General features: G+C 38.2%; 1 protein-coding gene and 1 long non-coding RNA gene across 2 annotated transcripts; one reads left to right on the top strand and one right to left on the bottom strand.

Annotated features, from left to right (window-relative positions):
• Positions 1-1,617: 1,617 nt before the first annotated feature.
• On the bottom strand, positions 1,618-4,938 carry LOC311276623. The gene is made up of 4 exons (XR_014625103.1): positions 4,627-4,938; positions 4,083-4,138; positions 2,593-2,667; positions 1,618-2,502 (listed from the first exon to the last, which is right to left on the bottom strand). It is a non-coding gene; the product is annotated as an uncharacterized lncRNA (long non-coding RNA).
• Positions 4,939-10,105: 5,167 nt separating this feature from the next.
• On the top strand, positions 10,106-17,588 carry LOC311299047 (uncharacterized protein; the record flags this gene model as incomplete). Its single annotated transcript, XM_084422438.1, has 6 exons — positions 10,106-10,120; positions 12,192-12,276; positions 12,430-12,457; positions 12,715-13,547; positions 14,124-14,528; positions 17,422-17,588. 6 exons carry the CDS (start codon positions 10,106-10,108, stop codon positions 17,586-17,588), a joined length of 1,533 nt encoding a protein of 510 aa, XP_084278564.1.
• Between the last annotated feature and the right edge of the window lie 832 nt (positions 17,589-18,420).

Here is an 18,420-nt window from a genome sequence, read left to right as displayed (position 1 = left end):
TAAAAGCCAGGCCCTTTTCCAATTTATATCTTCTACCAAAGGTCTCCAATATAATTTTCCTCTTGGAGAAATATTTTTCATAAATTGAAAGATTTGGCGTATATGTCTATTTGTACATTTCTTGTCCAGAAAATCAATTCCATATAAGAGTGAAGTAGACTGTATTGTGACTGTTCTTCTTGGATTATATATGGAGTGGCTTTTAACCAGATGAATTAACCCAGGCGAGATTGCTTTAACCAATGTGTTAAACTCTTTTGGATGAATCGGGAAATTGTCATAAAATTCTCATAAGTAAAAAGGTTACCTGAATCATCAAATAAGGAGAGGATACAGTTAATATCATTTTGGAACCATCTGGGAAAAAATAAAGATTTATTTCTGACAGTGATATCACAGTTATTCCATAATAATGTTTTGTGAGGTGAAAAACTGTGAACGTAACACAGCTTCCAAGCAAGGGGACATTGTTGATGAAATCTGGACAAGGCGACAGGTAGACAGTAAATAATTACATTTTAGAATAAAGGAGAGACTACCGATTTGATTAAATATTTGGTTGGGGATAAAATACCAAATTAAATTTGGATTGGCAAGACATCTCTTAAGCCAATTTATCTTAAAGATATTTATCATATCAGAAAAATCTAAAATCTCAATGCTCCATCTGCTAAACCGGAAGCACAAGAAAATTGGTTAATTAAATCTAAAGCCTTTGACACATATTTTCCATCTTTCAAGAACAGCGTGGTGTCGTCTGCCAACTAACATCTCAGTATTATGACATAAGATCTTGTCATTACGACATAATTGAGTGGAAAAATGAATATGTATGCAGTGAATGCGTCCCTGTAAAACAGTATAATATGGTTATTTGCTTTTGTCTATATAAAGTCAGTGTTTACACTGCCATAGCCTATCCTTATTACAACCCGCTTTATTATTGTAGGGTTTATTTTCCTCAGACATGGCGTGAGTGTTTTCCAGATGTGTCTGTCTCTGCGGACTGCAAGAGATGAGGGGCGGAACAGGGAGTTGTCCAGAACACACACAAGCACACAACATGTCAGAACCAGATGCTGTTGGCAAGATGACAGCTCGTACACTGTAAAAATAAGAGGTGCCTGGAGGAACCTTTTGGGGTTCTTCACTTTGCCACACCGGCGGAACCATCTGTAGATCCTCTAGGACCCTTTAAAATGGGCCAGTTGTCTGAGGAACCACACAGGTTTCCTGAGGCACTCTTATATTAGGCACTGTGTGGAACCACTTCGGGTGCCTCCAGGAACCACATTTCATTTTTTAAAATATTTAATTTCATGTTGTATGGTTACCTTTGACTTCTATTATAATAAACAAATCGAACCAAATACAAAATAAGAATTGTTTAAAAAATATTTTATATTCATTTTTATACATACAACTCCATGGGAAAAAAAGCTAACTATAGATTAATATCAATGAATACACACAAAAAATAGTATAATACATAAGCAACATGAATAATCAACCATTTACTGTATATACAATAGGCTATAGAAGAAAAGACATTTCAACAAAATGCATGTAAACACATATGTTCCATGAAATAAATCAATGTAAATTTTTTTTTTTTTTGACTAATTAAAAATGTCCATCTTCACTTAACTTTATTTGTGTTTCAGTCCGATGGTAAGTCTGACATGCACTGTTTCCAAGTCTGAAAGCTCTATTAGATGTCAAAAACAAACAAACGGTGCTAATATACACTCATTGTGCTGTAATATTCCTGAAAATTATGATCCTCACCTTTATCTCTATACCGAAATCTCTGATGGTTTAGTTTTTCAGCTATTGTGAATCATAAAATGTTGAAGTCTGGGATGCCGTTATGAGACTGTAATGTACACTATGGCTTTTGAAAAGCTTAAATGTGTGACTTGAATCAACAGTGCTCATAAATGATTGTTGAGTATTCTCATGAAACAAGATAGAAAAAGTAGAGGCTTCGACCCGGAAACAGTATTAAGGTGCAGTAAAATTATCTGTGGTTCTGTGAATGTTCACTGGTGAATTCCAGTCATTTCAGTAAGAATCCACACGATCAGCAATTTAGTTTGTTGTCAAAAATGTCACTATGGGACCAAGTTGGTCACTGGAATTCGCTAGATTTGACCAACAGAAAGCTGTGTGAAAGTGACTCCTGTACATTACGTCGCTACACTGCTGACAATGGCCAATGGACCTTTTTTTGCCTGTGTAATTTCACGAAATTCACAAATGTGACCGTACCTTTACTCACTGCAATCAAGTAAACATAAAATGTAAACATAAAATGCAATCAATAATATCATCTTCACAAGGGACACGTGAGGTACTTAAAGAGTTAGAAAAGTGAAAAGGTACAAAGGTACGTTTGTTTTTCCTCTTTTCTGGTGGATGGTCCAGGCACTTCAGTGATTTTCAGGTCTACTGGAGGACTTTTATTCTTGTTCAAACTTGTATTTCAGCTTACCGAGATCCCTGCAAAGTACAAAATGTACTGTTAGTAAGGTTATTAAAGTGATAGTTGTGAAATTTAAATAATTTCCTCAGCCTTGTGACGTTCCAAACCTGTTTGACTTTCTGTCTGTGGAACCCAAAAGCAGATCTCTGGCATAATGCAACCCCTGTCACCATTCAATTTCACTGCATGAAACACAGGCAGAAAAAAATTGTGTAAATCATTTATTAATAATAATAATAATAATTCGTTACATTTATATAGCGCTTTTTCTGAGACCTCAAAGCGCTTTACATATGGAAGGGGGGAATCTCCTCAACCACCACCAATGTGCAGCATCCACCTGGATGATGCGACGGCAGCCATATTGCGCCAGAACGCCCACCACACACCAGCTTACTGGTGGAGAGGAGACAGTGATGAAGCCAATCAGTGTATGGGGATGATTAGGAGGCCATGATGGACAGAGGCCAAGGGGCAAATTTGGCCAGGATGCCGGGGTTACACCCCTACTCTTTTACGAAGGACATCCTGGGATTTTTAATGACCACAGAGAGTCAGGACCTCGGTTTAACGTCTCATCCGAAGGACGGTGCTCTTTTGGCAGTATAGTGTCCCCGTCACTATACTGGGGCATTAGGACCCACACAGACCACAGGGTGAGCACCCCCTGCTGGCCTCGCTAACACCTCTTCCAGCAGCAACCTAGTTTTTCCCAGGAGGTCACCCATCCAGGTACTAACCAGGCTCAGCCCTGCTTAGCTTCAGTGGGCAACCAGTCTTGGGCTACAGGGTGATATGGCTGCTGGCTGGTGGGGTATGTAATCTACAAAACGGCCGACAGATTTTGAAAATACACAACTCAAATGGTCCTACCGTCTTTCCTCTGACGCTGGCCCTGATTCGCGGGAGGGGGGAGGGGGGATGGTACGACCGTTTGATTGACACACTTACTGTCCAATGATTCTAGGTGGTCTTGGAAATGATTGGCTGGAGTTTTTCGAGTCCTGCCCGTTCCACAGATGATTAAATTACTTAATTTTCATTTCAGTGCTTCTAACTCAGTGGCTGTAAGTGGGTTAGGAATAGGATTTCAAGTGATTTTGAAAAAATGGTCAAAAAAGAAAATTACATACCCCACCTTTAAACCATTCTTATGTACACTTGTCTACTTCAATTCAATGCAACAATTTATGTAAAAATGGTTAAGCTCCAAAAATGTCCCAGAAAAGATCCTAAAAATAATCAATGAGTTCACAACTCATGTGTTATGGGGTTGTGTTGTAAGTCTTCTGAAGCCATTTAATAGCTTTTTCCTCTTTTTTTTTTGTCAGTGAGACTAAACTTGAAGTTATAATTCAGAGTTAAAATGTCTTATATTCAAATGCAAATGATAAAGATATAAGAAGAAATGCATAGCATTATTGGCGCCAGACCTCTAATATTATTTTTCTGAGTAACATGAATGAGATTTGAGGGCATGAGGGAAGATTTTCAGAGAATAACTGATTAAAAAACACAAGTACACAATCAAACAATACAATTTCACACAGCTAAAGTTCATAGTAATAAAGTACTTGCATGTGGTGCAGGTACTTACTGTAATTCAATGCTGCCACTGAAATGTTCAGATTATTTTAGAAATGTACTGTAGTTCTGGGGAAACAAAAGAACAAAGCTGATTATTCACGACATAATATTTATTGAGCAGTAAATGGCTTTAAATGTTATTTGAGAGAATGAGGGCACCTGTAGTGAGTAAAGTTAGGTTAGGCTGAACAAACACAGACCAAACTATATTAACCTGCTTTTGTTATTCATAACAAACACCAATGACGACAGCAGGAATCAGCTAAATTACCGGTAGTTAGGCTGTATATCCGCAATTTGAAGACACAGTTGTACAGAATATGTTGCATTGAATGACTAAATCAATCTCAGACTATAAGTCAATAATTTCCATTTGTTCATTAGATCAACGTAAGTTAGTTAGCATCGCGGCTAAAACCTTCATACCAGATACTGTGCAATAAACGAGTGGTAAACACTGTAAAAACGTAGTAATTAATAATAAATGTAGTTTATATGTGTGTTTGAATAGTGAGTAAACTCTGTATTTATATTTATTTGGCGAGTTTACAAACCTTGTAATGGAGAGCCGAACAAACGGCGGGAGCTTTGATGAGGGGAGCCGTTACTTTCTAACCCGATGACGACCAGCTGAGCTTTGTTGCGCGCGAGCAGCGCTGAAGAGACGACAGCAGAGGAATAGCAGCAGTTTGCAAATGTCATTTCAAGTTTAATAAAAATAAAAATAATAAATAAATGGTTAAAAGTAAGAGTTAAAAGTCAGAACTAAGTTTTTGCACTATTTTCTTTATTGTTTAAGTTGGACCCCCCAAAGAAAGATGCCTGGACTTTCCCCTATGGACCCCAGGGCTCTTTCTGCTGTGTGTAAGTGAGATTTTAGTGCAAAAACACACTCGTGGTGTAGCGAGAGGCCCATATCAGAATGGCATTTCCTACGCAACGGCTGTGTCTGGAGCTAAACAACAGAACAGGAAATCAGACACTTTCTGTGAGATGTCAGAAGCGGAAATGCTTGAGCTTGTGAGGAAGATTAGTATCAGAGACTGTTAGAAAGTCTGCTTATATGCTGTGAAATGTGAGTGGAAAACAATCTTAAGGCAGGAGATCCGGAGGGATGACTTCAACCCGACCACATTTTAAATGCATATCATTTTCAGTGTATTTCACCTGTGCGTTTCTATGCTTTCTATTACTGCATTTATTTTGTGCAAGTGAGAAGAGTAAAGACCATCTGTTTCATAAATCATCATCTGTCTGGTGTTTATAAGCAGCACATACAGTATTTTACTATGTGTAAAATATACACAAACTTACCTATATTAAATTGTTTGTGGTACCTACATTTAAAAATGTAAACGTAAAATATGTGATGATAATATTGATCGAGCAATTGATGTAAGTAAAAATATATGCGCAGAATCTAAATGCATGTTGTACATAGATGTTGCCTAATGGATTGTTTTCTATACCAGTTCATGACTGTTTCCTCTGTGGTTTATGTGCAGCTGTGGTGGTTTTAAGTGACGCTTCAACATTTGTCCTTTTGTGTGGGCCTAAGTTATGATTCAAGTCAAAGTTCTAGCGCTAAAATCATTTTAATCATCATAATATAACATTCACTTCTACACTAGACTAATGCTTTCTGTTTTAGGCAATAAGTGTTTCTTTTAATTTATAAATGTTCTTGCTGATGTGGCACAGCACTACTGAAATGAATGCTGAGGAATCACTGCTACCAGAACATTTCATATTAAAAAAAGAAAAAATCAGGCTTTGTCATCAGGGCGAGGTAAACAGAGGAGCATAGAAGGACCTACAGAACTCCCTGTCTGATCCTATCTGATCTCCCGTTGCCTTCCTTGTGATGATATGTACAAAGACTGTGAAGGATGCTGGGGATGTGGACAACGAGGAAAACTACAAGCGTTCTTCTACTCTGAACATGAGTTTTCAGGAGACCATGGGCTGGTTTATGCGGCTGGAGGCACAATCTGATCTTCTGTAGACAATATTAGTGCCAGAACATATAGATCGGGTTCGCATAAACCCTCATTGTGTTGCCCTTCAGTTAAAAGATTTGGTGATGAGTGTGCTTGCAGTTAGTTTGTCTCACAAGGATCATAAGGTGTGTTTGACAGCGGTGCATTTAGCTGTTCATTAGTGTTATGTAAAAAATTAATCATCAGCAAATCAGGCATACAATATGACATGAGAAGATGTTTAAACATATCTATAAAAAAAAGAAAAAAAGTTTAGACATAAAGTCCAATTCCAAGAGGATTTATTAGTGCGTGCTCCACAGTCTAGCTGATTGTGGGTCTTATATTTGATAAAACAATACATTGCAATATGGTTTCTTGCAATACATTATCAATACGCTGGCACTAATGCAGATTGCAGATGTCATCTCAGAGGTGTCTGTTCTTGAACAGCTAAGAGTCAGTTTCATTACATGGAGTTTAATTAACCCTTGTGCATCAATTTAAAAAAGTTCCACATAGGTGCATAGAGGACAAAAATGTCCATGTCAAAAAACTGTCATAAAAAGTTGAAGCTTGGGAGCAGATTTAACTTTGGTATCATTTTAAAGAATACCCTTGGCAGATTATTGCTGAAGTAAAAAAAAAAATTTATAAGTAAATCCAAAAAAAAGTTATATAGGTTTAAGTTTATGAAAATTATTTATGAACATTATTTTATATAAAATATATATTTTATGAAACAAGTTGAACTCTAAAACAGCTAGAAATTCAAAGCCATAAATCTAAATAAGTTGTGTTCCAAATTTGAGGTTGATATCTCAAAAAATGAGCTTTCAGTAAGATTTTGTTTGGGGCGCAGTACCAGACTTTCCCCATTGGATGCCAGCAAAACTCCACTGGTAAACACAGTGATTGGCTTTGTTATTTGCAGTTGAGTTTTTCTCTCTCAATACTACAAACACACATGCAGCGCAGAGAGCTCCGGGTCAGCCGCCGCTTGGATGAGGATCACAGCGCAAATGTGAACTATATCGATATATATGCGATATGGTCTAATTCCATATCGCATTCAAAAATATATCGATATATATTTTTTATATCAATATATCGCCCAGCCCTAAATGTGACCACACCCACGTGTGCACGAGCTGTTCAAAAGCAAAATATCCTAGTGAAGAAACCTTGTGGTTTTTATCGAGTTATTAAATAAAATGATCATATACACCAACGACAAATTCAAAACCGCTATAATCAAATTATTCAACATTGTTTTGAGTGTAGGATATTTCCCCGACACCTGGAACCAAGGCCTGATTACACCGATCTTTAAACAAGGAGACAAATATGAGCCACACAATTACAAAGGCGTCAATAGCAACCTGGGGAAAATATTCTGTTCAATTATTAATATAAGACTGCAGAACTTTCTCAAAACCCACAAAATTCTGGACAAATGTCAGATTGGTTTTCTGCCCAAACACAGAACATCTGACCACATCTACACCCTCCACACCATCATCGACAAACATGTATACCAGAATAAATCCAAAGTCTTCGCTTGCTTTATTGACTTTGAGAAGGCTTTTGACTCGATCTGGCACAAAGGACTCTTCCTAAAACTACTGGAAAATGGGATTGGAGGGAAAACATTTGATTTGATAAACACCATGTATAAAAACAATACATGTGCTGTAAAAATAGGGAATAATCGAACAGAATTTTTCTCCCAACAACAAGGAGTCAGACAAGGTTGCCCATTGAGCCCCACTCTATTTAACATCTATATAAACAAATTAGCCAAAGCCTTAAATAACTCCACTGTTTCAGATAGTGTCGTAACCGGCCGGTTATGGTAGCCGGACTGGAGAACACAATAGCCCCGGGATGTCGGGCGGGCGATTTTGCGAGCCCTGGTGATACTGCTCATATAAGCAGAAATACTTACAAACCTAGTGTCTGGTTTCAGTATAGTGCAGAAGACTGATAAGCGACGACACCTAGTTCAGCATTTCCTGGTCGGTCTTCATTCACACTCAGCGTGTCTCCAGGCGGATCCAGCATGGTCTCTGAAGGAGAGACTCAGGGCCGAGAGCGTCTGGATCAAACGCTTGGACACACTCTACCCGAGAGGACTCAACGAGGCTTACATCTCCCTGCTCTTCCCTCGTGTTCGGGTCAATGGGTCAGGCCGAAACCCTTGTGAACACCTCATCCCCTAACCGTACCATCAGTGAACCCTCACCCCTAACCCTACCATCAGTGAACACCTCATCCCCTAACACCTGCCGTCAGTGACCCCTCATTAATCACACCGGGGACATGTTAAACCCTATCTCTTATCACCCTACAGCATCTACTCCACTAGAGCCTTCCCCACTGTAACCCCGGTCCGCTCAGCCCTCTAGATCACCCCGACCGTCTGAATCATACACAATGTATAAAAATGTTGAGATTGTTGTTTATTCATAGTTGTTTCTAGAGCAGTTTATTTTTTTATTTTACATATTTTTTACATATACAAATGTTTTAGAATGTTCAGAATTATGTTTATTCTTTTTATTTATTGTTTGATGTGCACACTTTCTTTCTGTTAGAGCTAATAAAGTTTACAATGTCACTACACAACATTTGCATGTTATTAAAGCATGAAGTTCGACTCTGAATAAAACATTTAACAAACTGGGGAAAAAAAAATCTTTATAACAATGTTATATCCAACAATATTATTACTAAACATTTTTATTATGTTTTTAAAGAATGTTATTCTAACTATTAAAAGAACATTCTGGGAACAATAATAAAACTACCCGCTGAAAACATTTATAAGAACAAATGCAGGTGATGTTCTCAGAACATGTTTAGAACAGAACATTTCTAGCTGGGAATGTGAGACGACACTAAAGACGTGTTCCTCTCCAGCAGTTTCCACACTTCCAGGTGAAACACACACACGGACACACACTGTAGATGAAGGATTTATCCTGCACTTCAGATTCCCTGATCAGAACGGGAGTTTTCCCAAGAGTGCTGAAATCAGTGAGTTTGTGCTGAACTGATTATTAAGCGATTTCTGTCATTAATTCACAATCTGAAGAACAGCTTTAGTTTTCCATGAGACTTTTCCTGCTTCAGTAAAATGAACTAAACTTTGACTGAAATGATTTTTAAACAGTGTTTCTGGTTATTGTTGCGTGTGTGTGTGTGTGTGTGTGTGTGTGTGTGTGTGTGTGTGTGTGTGTGTGTGTCCGACTCAAACGTTCCCATTATCTTCTGGTCTTTGTTTCTAGCAATACAAGTGTTTTTGGAAGATCAGGTAATTATGATCACAGCATTAACATATGAGCACAGCACTGATTCTCTTCTGTTAGATCTAAAACTGAGCTGGACTGCATGTGGTGTGTGTTAGTCTGGCTATACCATATATTTAATAATAGGGAGTGATTTTGATGTTGTTTTGAATGAATTGTTCTGGGTGCAAGTGGAAGAAGAGAATATTATGGAAGTAAAATAATGATAAACACAAAAGTTTGTGGAATTGCACTAATTGAAGAAAAAAATACATTGCATTAACCGTGCTTGCATTTTAATGCACTGTGGGTAACACTCGTCTAACAGTTATTATGTCACTAGAAGCAACAACTACGGGAAAACGTAAACCAATATAAATATAAAATTAAAAGACAAAGGATGAGATCGGTGAATCAGTGTCTATGATGATTATGGCAATATCACAACAGCCAAAAACACCTGTTAATTCACAATATATTCCTGTAGGCTACTGTCTCAAATATGACAAATATTACTCAGAATTCATAGTTTTTATGGTATATTGCTGTTTAAAAAAGAAAGAAAAAAGAAAAGAAAAAAGGTATTATTGTCAGAATTAGGCTGTTTTTTTACAGCAAGGTTTTACAGTGTGCATAATACTCTTTTCACACACAGATAATTAAATATCCAGTTGTTTATATGCAAATATTGTAAGAAATAAAAACATGTATTCTGAATCAGTGAATTATTCTGTGTTCAGCAGTTAAACTGTGGCGGTGGAGATATGGATGAACTCAATGTAAGTTACAATCTTTGTTTATGAGCTTTTAAAAGCAGACAATTAAATTATTGTAAAGATATATAGCTCATGCATTTTTTTGATTGTAAGTGGACACATAAAAAAGTACACATTTAACAGTTTATTTTTTTTTATATTTGTTAAGTCTGTATGACCATAAATGAGTATTTTAAAGGGATGGTTTGGAGTAAAAATCAACCTACACGGTAAAAATAAAAGGTGCCTGCAGGAACCTTTTGGTATAAATCATCTGTAAATCATTGGTATCATCGTGTAAATCATGTATACTGATTTGATCAACGCGCAATATTTGACATCGCTAACAAACTAGACGGCGACCTTGACAATGTCACACATCGCAACCACTCTTATCAGAATACAGGCCCCCAAACACACGAAGAGCAGTATGTATACTGCATATCTATGACAACAACAGACTTTTTTAACGTGAATCCAGGATCGCTGTCGTGAAACACTAGCCTGGGTGCCAGCCCGAACCCCGCCCACAACATTTTTTGGTCGGGAAGTTCGGTCTGGACTCACTCCGTTGAGGAGCTATTATGCCCGAACAAAAATTGTTCGGACCAATCAAATTGTCAGGGCGGGCTTTATACGATGATGGACAGATGAGCAACAGTAACGTAATCATCCACGTCACCAAAGAGCGCTTGATTTGAATTAGTTTACAACAAAGACGACTGCTGCTGGAGATTTCACGAGTTCACATTTACAAATAAGTCAGATAGAATAAATGCGTATATAAGATTTCACACAAATAAGTCGATAGAATAAATGCGTATATGACGTGCTGTCCGAGGAGAGGGCTGTGGGCTCGGTAGCCATACTCCCCCGTATTCCTGGTTGTGAGAGAACAAGCCAAGACAAGAGTGAGGATTCTGGGTGGTGGAGGGATGCTGAAAAACTGTCAAGGAGTGTTAGGTAAGTTGACAGAGTGAATATGCTTCCTCATGCTGATAGATAGGGTAACGTTAGACATGGTATTGTTTGATGACAAGTTGATATTGGATTGATTATTTGTACGTGCTCCTCCCGAACTTTATGAAACATCATGTGTAGATTCCGCCATTGCGTCTGTTATAGAAGATATCCACAGCGCATTCATTTTAAAAGAGGAACAGAGAGCCGCGACACAGGAAATATGAATGAAGAACATGCGTCATTACTCCGTTGCTCTGATTGGTTGTAGGTCTATCCAATTGAGTGCAGAGTTTTTTTTTTTCCTGGTTCGGTTGAGACACACCCCATAATCAAATCTCTATGGAGAAGTATCAGACTCACATTCTGACTAGAATCTGAGTATGACGACGTCAGGCTAGTGAAACACTTAAATGTTTCCCTTTCCTAAGAGAACCGTTTAAGAGATTATATGCAACACCCTTAAGTTATTCTCTTAGGAAAGGGGAAATCGCCCCTTAAGTACCATACTTAAAGGGTAAATTCACCCAAAAATGAAAATTCTGTCAGTAATTACTCACCCTCATGTTGTTCCAACCCCGTAAGACCTCATCTTCAGAACACAAATTAAGATATTTTTTATTAAATCTGAGCACTGTCTCACTCCTCCATAGGCTTCTAAGACATTATAACTTGCTAGCCCAGAAAAGTTATTAAAGACATCGTAAATATAGTCCAAGTGACTACAGTGGCTCAATCTTAAGTTTATAAAGCGACGAGAATACTTTTTGTGCGAAAAAATAAATAAATAACGACTTTATTCCACTATTAATTTCCTTCTCTCTGGGCCTCGAGTGAGTTCATGTAGTATAACTGCGCAGCGCTTCTGTGTTGCACGTCACACGCATCACACACATGACCAGCGTCGGACAATAGTGAGCCTACGTGTGACGTGCAACACAGAAGCGCTGCGCAGTTACACTACGTGAACTCACTAGAGGCCCTATCTAACGATCTCCAAACGCCCTATCCCCAGAGGCCAGGGGGTTGTGATATAGTTAATGATTTGTTGAACATTGTGGGCACAATCAACAATATTTACTGATACCTTGATGTTATAGATAAGTTATTAAAAGCAGTAAACTTCTTTCTAAAGATCCCACGCCGTCGCAGAAACTCTCTCTGCAGTGAAGTCAGCTGTGCTTCAGCTCAAAGCCATGATCCCCCTGTTAATTTCAAACGTGAGTTTGTACTACATTATGAAGTTTTCCAGCCACATTACTTTTGTTCAGCAACATCTAATGTCACACATAATATAACAGTTATTCAAAAGTTATTTATATTGTTCTTTATTTATTATTATCATTGTTGAAAATGCTTATTATCAAATACAGGTGATGGAAATAAGCCGGTGGGGAAACGGTAAGCTTTTCTTTATTAATCTCTGTTAGCCAGCTAAATAACAGCATCTTGTTGTCAACCTTAATGTCAACTTTCAACAACAGGACAAGATAAATAAATGTAAAATGTTCAGCACAAAACTGACCCTGTTCTGCACTTCAGCTCTCACTCCTCCAAATGCCCTATCTGATCTCCAAATGCCTTATCTGATCTCCAAATGCCCTATCTGATCTCCAAATGCCCTATCTGATCTCCAAATGAATTCTCTCTCTCTGTAGATCAGGTCGTGATGCCACCCTCATTAATCCAGGTCCCCCAGGACTTTACCAGCTGAACACAGAAAGAACACATATTGATGGGACTGATAAAAAGGTCAGACGATGGACATATGGACGAAGAGACAGAAACAAGCAGAACAAAGTCATACTGTTGGTGGGAGAAACCGGCGCTGGGAAGACCGCCATGATCAACACCATGGTGAACTACTTACTGGGAGTGAAGTTTGAGGATAAAGAGTTTTATCAAATCACAGAAAAAGAAAAACCAGAAGCTCAGTCCCAATCCCTGACGTCTGAGATCACAGTTTATGAGGTGTTTGTTGAAGAAAACCCAACATCTCTGACCATCATTGACACTCCAGGATACGGAGACTCTAAAGGATTCGATAGAGAAAGAGAGATTACTGATGATCTGGGCAGGTTATTCTCAGATGAGGATTTTCACTATATTGATGCCGTGTGTTTCGTGATGAAGGCATCTCAGAATCGACTCTCTGGAAAAGAGCGTTACATATTCCAGTCAGTTCTGTCTCTGTTTGGCAAAGATATAGAGAACAACATAGTGTTCATCATCACACACTCAGATGGAGGACCTCCAACCGATGCTCTTAATGCCATTAACACAGCGCAGATCCCCTGCAGAAGAGATGAGAGAGAGAGACCTGTTCACTTCTTATTCAACAACCAGCAGGAAGAACAAACAGCACATGCTCACAAACCATCATGGGAAATGGGAGAGAAAAGCATGGAAAAGTTTTTGCAACTCCTGCTAGAAAACAACAGAAAAAAAACTCTGATGACAGTAGGTTGTTACAGTGACAGTAGACCTAACCGTAACCCTAACCCTTTCCCTTTCCCTAACCCTTACCATTACCCTAACCCTAACCCTAACCCTTTCCCTTTCCCTAACCCTAACCCTTTCCCTTTCCCTAACCCTTACCCTTACCCTAACTCTAAACCTAACCCTTTCCCTTTCCCTAACCCTTACCCTTACCCTTACCCTTACCCTAACCGTAACCCTAACCCTAACCGTAACCCTAACCCTAACCCTAACCCTAACCCTAAGCCTAACCCTAAAATGCGAAAAGAACTTGAAGCCCGTGTCTTTAATCTAATGGACCGAATCACTGAGAAAGAGTTCAAAATCAAAGAACTGACTGAAATCCTGGAAGCCATAAGACAGAACAGAGACAAGATCGAGAAATCTCAGAACTTTGAGTTTAGTGTGAACAAAACTGTCAAGAGAAAAGTCTCGATTGAAGAGAAAATATTTTTAGCAAAGAGCAAAGAGGCAACCTGCTGCTATGCGTGTCAGGAAAACTGTCATCAGCATGGTTGTTGGTGGGTCCCTCTCGATCAGCTCTCAATGTGTGACGTCATGAAAGGTGGCTACTGCACTGTGTGTACAGGGAGATGTCCTCAGGAAGCACACATCAAAGAGAACAGGAAATATGTGATAGAGCCAGAGCAAGTTAGAATGTCATTTGATGAGCTTAAACAGGAGTATGAATCCACCAGAGACCGGGCTGAAACCAGCTTTGATAAAACTAAATTTGAGGAAGTCACTAGAAAGGAACACGAAAAAGACAAGAAAGAGTCTGAGAATAAAACAAAAATAGAAGAACACCTGAAGAGCGATCTGGAGAAGAGTAAAGCAGAAAAGTCCATCCTGCTGCATGAAGCTTATACGCTTATCATGATTCTGTCAGAGAACCCAATAAAAGCAGACTGGTATTTCACTGCTGAACATCTGGATTTTTTCATTCCCAGACTGGAGGAGGAGAGAAAAGATAAAGAGGTGCGGGACCTGAGAGGTGTGAGGAGATCTTTAGTAGAGTGGGCAAACAGATATAGCGAGAAGAATTGGCTTTCGCGCGGATGGGAATATCTGACTGATAGTTTTCTTCCCTGGTGAACCCCATTTTAACATTCAAAATCCGTAACGACCCTTGCAACACTTGCAGACAAATCTTATTTACTCACAGTAATTATAAAATCAGTTTTCAGCAGAAATACAGCTGTTTCCCAGTAGCAAAAGCAGCGCTGAGCTGATAAACACTTCAAGAAAACGCATCAAAACTTCTCTCAAGGCAGTCAGTTTCCTTCAGAGACACATTCAGAGAATTTATTCATACTTTAATACACAGTATTTCCCTCAGCACTCAGAGAAAACGCAGCCTACACCGCAAGCCTGTGTCTGCAAGAGACTGTTGCTTTCTTTGCCTTGAGTTTTACAAATCCTGGGAATCAAATACGGTTTTAATGATGATTAACATATTAAACTGTAATATTAATTGCAATAGCACACGTGTGTGTAAAAGTACTTAGCAAACAGCTCATCACTGCATCATGGCTAAGGCCACACTCAAAAAATAACTCATTGAATGGTTCTAGATTTCTCCTTTTCTTTTCTTTTTTGTATTAGAGAAATTAAAGAAATTAGTATTATTTTGCTTTAAGGGATTCATGATTTTTTCTGCTTATTTGTAAATTTCTGTGCATGTATTTTGTTTCTTTAATATTATTTACCGAGAACAGTGCTGCGTTGTCTCTTTATTAAAGTTAAAAGCATTCAAGATCAAAGAGTGACAAAGCCAATAATTATTCATTACTAAAGTGCACCCTAGTGAGGGAACGAAGAGATGGGTTTGACAATTTATTACATTTTATATTTTTGTAAGTTTATTTGCATTATTTCCTTATGGTACGTGATTTCATATGTTTATTGAGTTATGTATAAATATATATATTTGTACTGGAAAATATGCAGTTGTTCTGTTATGAGTGTGCCTTTAGTAGGAAGCACTCCTGTATTCTGTAGTCAACCACATGTGAAACCCCATATAAAGATCATAAAGAATAATCATTGTGACCATATATAAAGGAAGTGGTTTATAAAGAAAAACATACCGCATTTAATGTTTTTAGCATTTATTAAGCTAATGGCTAGTAGAGTGAAACTGACCATGTATTAGATAGAGCTTTGCTACACATTAAGAAACTAATGCACCGTTAGACGAGGCTCAGAAGAGGACACAGAGAAGAAGAGCCTGAAGAAGGAGAATGGAGAGACGAGAGGCTTTATATAAACAGATCTGAAGGGTTCAAGACTTTGGATTGGACACACTGTCTGTAAAGGACTAATGAATAAAGGAGGATTTCCTAAATGTTTGATGGACTCTAAAACTCTGGAATGAGAAGATCAGGGAGACGCTGACTCTCAAGGACGGCCTCTCCGGTGTTAGACGCCTTGCTGTCGCAACTCTTGCTGTCAAAGCTTGTAAACGATTTGGTTTCATATATTAGTACCTTGTATGTAAACTAGTTAACCTGTATTCAATAAAACTATATATAACTGAAATCAAGAAGCTGGCCTGCCATACGTCTCTGATTTCTAAGAATCTTGAGCTGAACTGACCCCACAGAGAAGTCTTCTGTGATCTAAATATTGTAATATGAAAATTCAGATGCTTATGTTTTAGGACAGATTGGACTTACTTTACCTAACCTGAGAATAATCACAATAAGGGTAAAGGTGTTTAGAAATACACACACCATATAAACATCTGAGACCCAGAATGCAGTAATGTGCTGCTGTCCCATTTATTAGTTTCCCCCTCTTTCTTCTGCACTATTGTGACCTGTGCCCTAGTGTCGCAGTCAATGAAAGGACACTTTGTTGACTCTATGAGTATTTCCTCAGCATTAGCATTGGTTCTCGCATCAGTGACTCTCAGCTGATCCACATCTACCTATAGGAATACGACACCTATCACCGTTTACATATATAAGCTCCTTCAGTTTTATATCGGGTTTCTCAGGAGCTGATTACCCTCCTTCCTCTCGCCCAGTCAGGATTTGGAGTTCTGACTCCCCTTGAATCAGAATAAATTCTCAAATTATGTTGTACTTTAAAATCTTGAATTAAATATATTTGCAAACTTTCATGTTGGTTCTGTTCTGTTTACTCCAAGAGGGGTTATTATTGCTCAATGCTCAGAACTGATGTTAACAAGCAGAATCACTGAAGGAGAAAAGCACAAATCTTACATCACCATTATTGTGATCAGTGTTTGCTTTAGTTGGGCTCTTGACCCTTACATTTTTAACTTTAGATTTAGTTTGGCTGCTGTAATTCAGTTATAACTGTGTAGTGCCTCTCTAGCGTGTTTGACTGTAATGAGAGGTGGCTATCCTGAGTTCTTAAATATCCAATCTATCAAATAAGTGAGGTTTCACTAATAAACTTATCAGTGTTTAACGTTGTGTGTGTGAGTGTGTGTAATTACTAACTTATTATATGAAATACGTTTCCCTTTAAATCACTATTTAAGCAGTAATATTTACACTTTAACTGGAAATAAAATGTCTTGGAATTACTTTTATCCAAAAAGACTTTCACATTTAAACCAAAAAAAAAAAAAAAAAATTCTTAATTAACTTAAAATATCAAAAAAGTCAGTAACCACAACTATTTTATAAAAGCATATAACAGATTTACTTAGAAAAAGTAGGTCAGAAATTAAATAGGTCTTGTCAAACTCACTTTTCAGATCACCAATGCATTCAGATTCACATTCAAAACATAAGGGCCCAAGAGCATCAAATAGCCAAATGGCTGTCTTAATGTGAAATACCCTTCAAATGTTGAAATGATGCAGGCCTGAATGTGGCTGGAATGTAGTAAATGGCTGCTTCACCACACAGGCCAAACACAAATGGTACCTTTTCTCAATGTGAATGGGACCTCACACACACAGAGGATCAAAGGCGTCAGCAGCAGAAGACAGGGCGAGAGGATTCACGATGAAGAGAAGACGGATGAAGAGAAGACTCACGCAGCTGATGATCTTGGCAAAGTCCACACTCGGTAACGCTATCCGGCTCCGTCAGGGTCTTTGCTCATCGTCGGCCTCACAGTTCCACACAGGCTTAACTAATCGAGGTCGCTGGCCGCTAGCTTGTTAGCAAAGTCCATGCAAATCACTAACCGCTAAACCATGAACATTACACAATATGCATTTCTCTCATTGAGAAAAATCATAACTTCTGTTTTAACCTTAAATTATATTTATTAAACTGTGAAATTATTTATTCAAACTTGTATATCGTACACTAATGATTATATTTCAACAGGGTTACAATGGCCAGATGGACAAATAGTGCGTTAAATAGTCAGACCTAGCATTCATTTAGCTGCTCAAATGTAAGACGACACAAAGACGTGTTCCTCTTCAGCCAAACTCAGTTCAATCATCAGTTTCCACTCTTCCAGGAGAAACACACACACACGGACACACACTGTAGATGAGGGATTTATCCTGCACTTCAGATTCCCTGATCAGAACGGGAGTTTTCCCAAGAGTGCTGAAATCAGTGAGTTTGTGCTGAACTGATCATGACGTGATTTCTGTCATTAATCCACAATCTGAAGAACAGCTTTAGTTTTTCATGAGACTTCTCCCACTTCATACTTCAGTGCAACATAAAATGAACTTTAAATGATTTTTAAACAGTGATTTTGTAGTGTTTAATATTAATTCAAAGGCAAAACATGAAAAAACGTCCACGCCCCCGAAGCCTTTCTGTGTTCCTAATGCATTTCTTTTTCACTATAAATTACATTTGCATGTGATTTTATGGTGCTGGGAAAACAAGGAGCGCTGATGTCATCAGTGTGTTCTTCATCATCTTCATCATCATCAG

The sequence above is a fragment of the Rutilus rutilus genome (assembly GCF_951802725.1).
Source record: "Rutilus rutilus genome assembly, chromosome: 1".
Classification (NCBI taxonomy): Eukaryota; Metazoa; Chordata; class Actinopteri; order Cypriniformes; family Leuciscidae; genus Rutilus; species Rutilus rutilus.
This window is presented reverse-complemented; position numbering and strand designations above follow the sequence as displayed.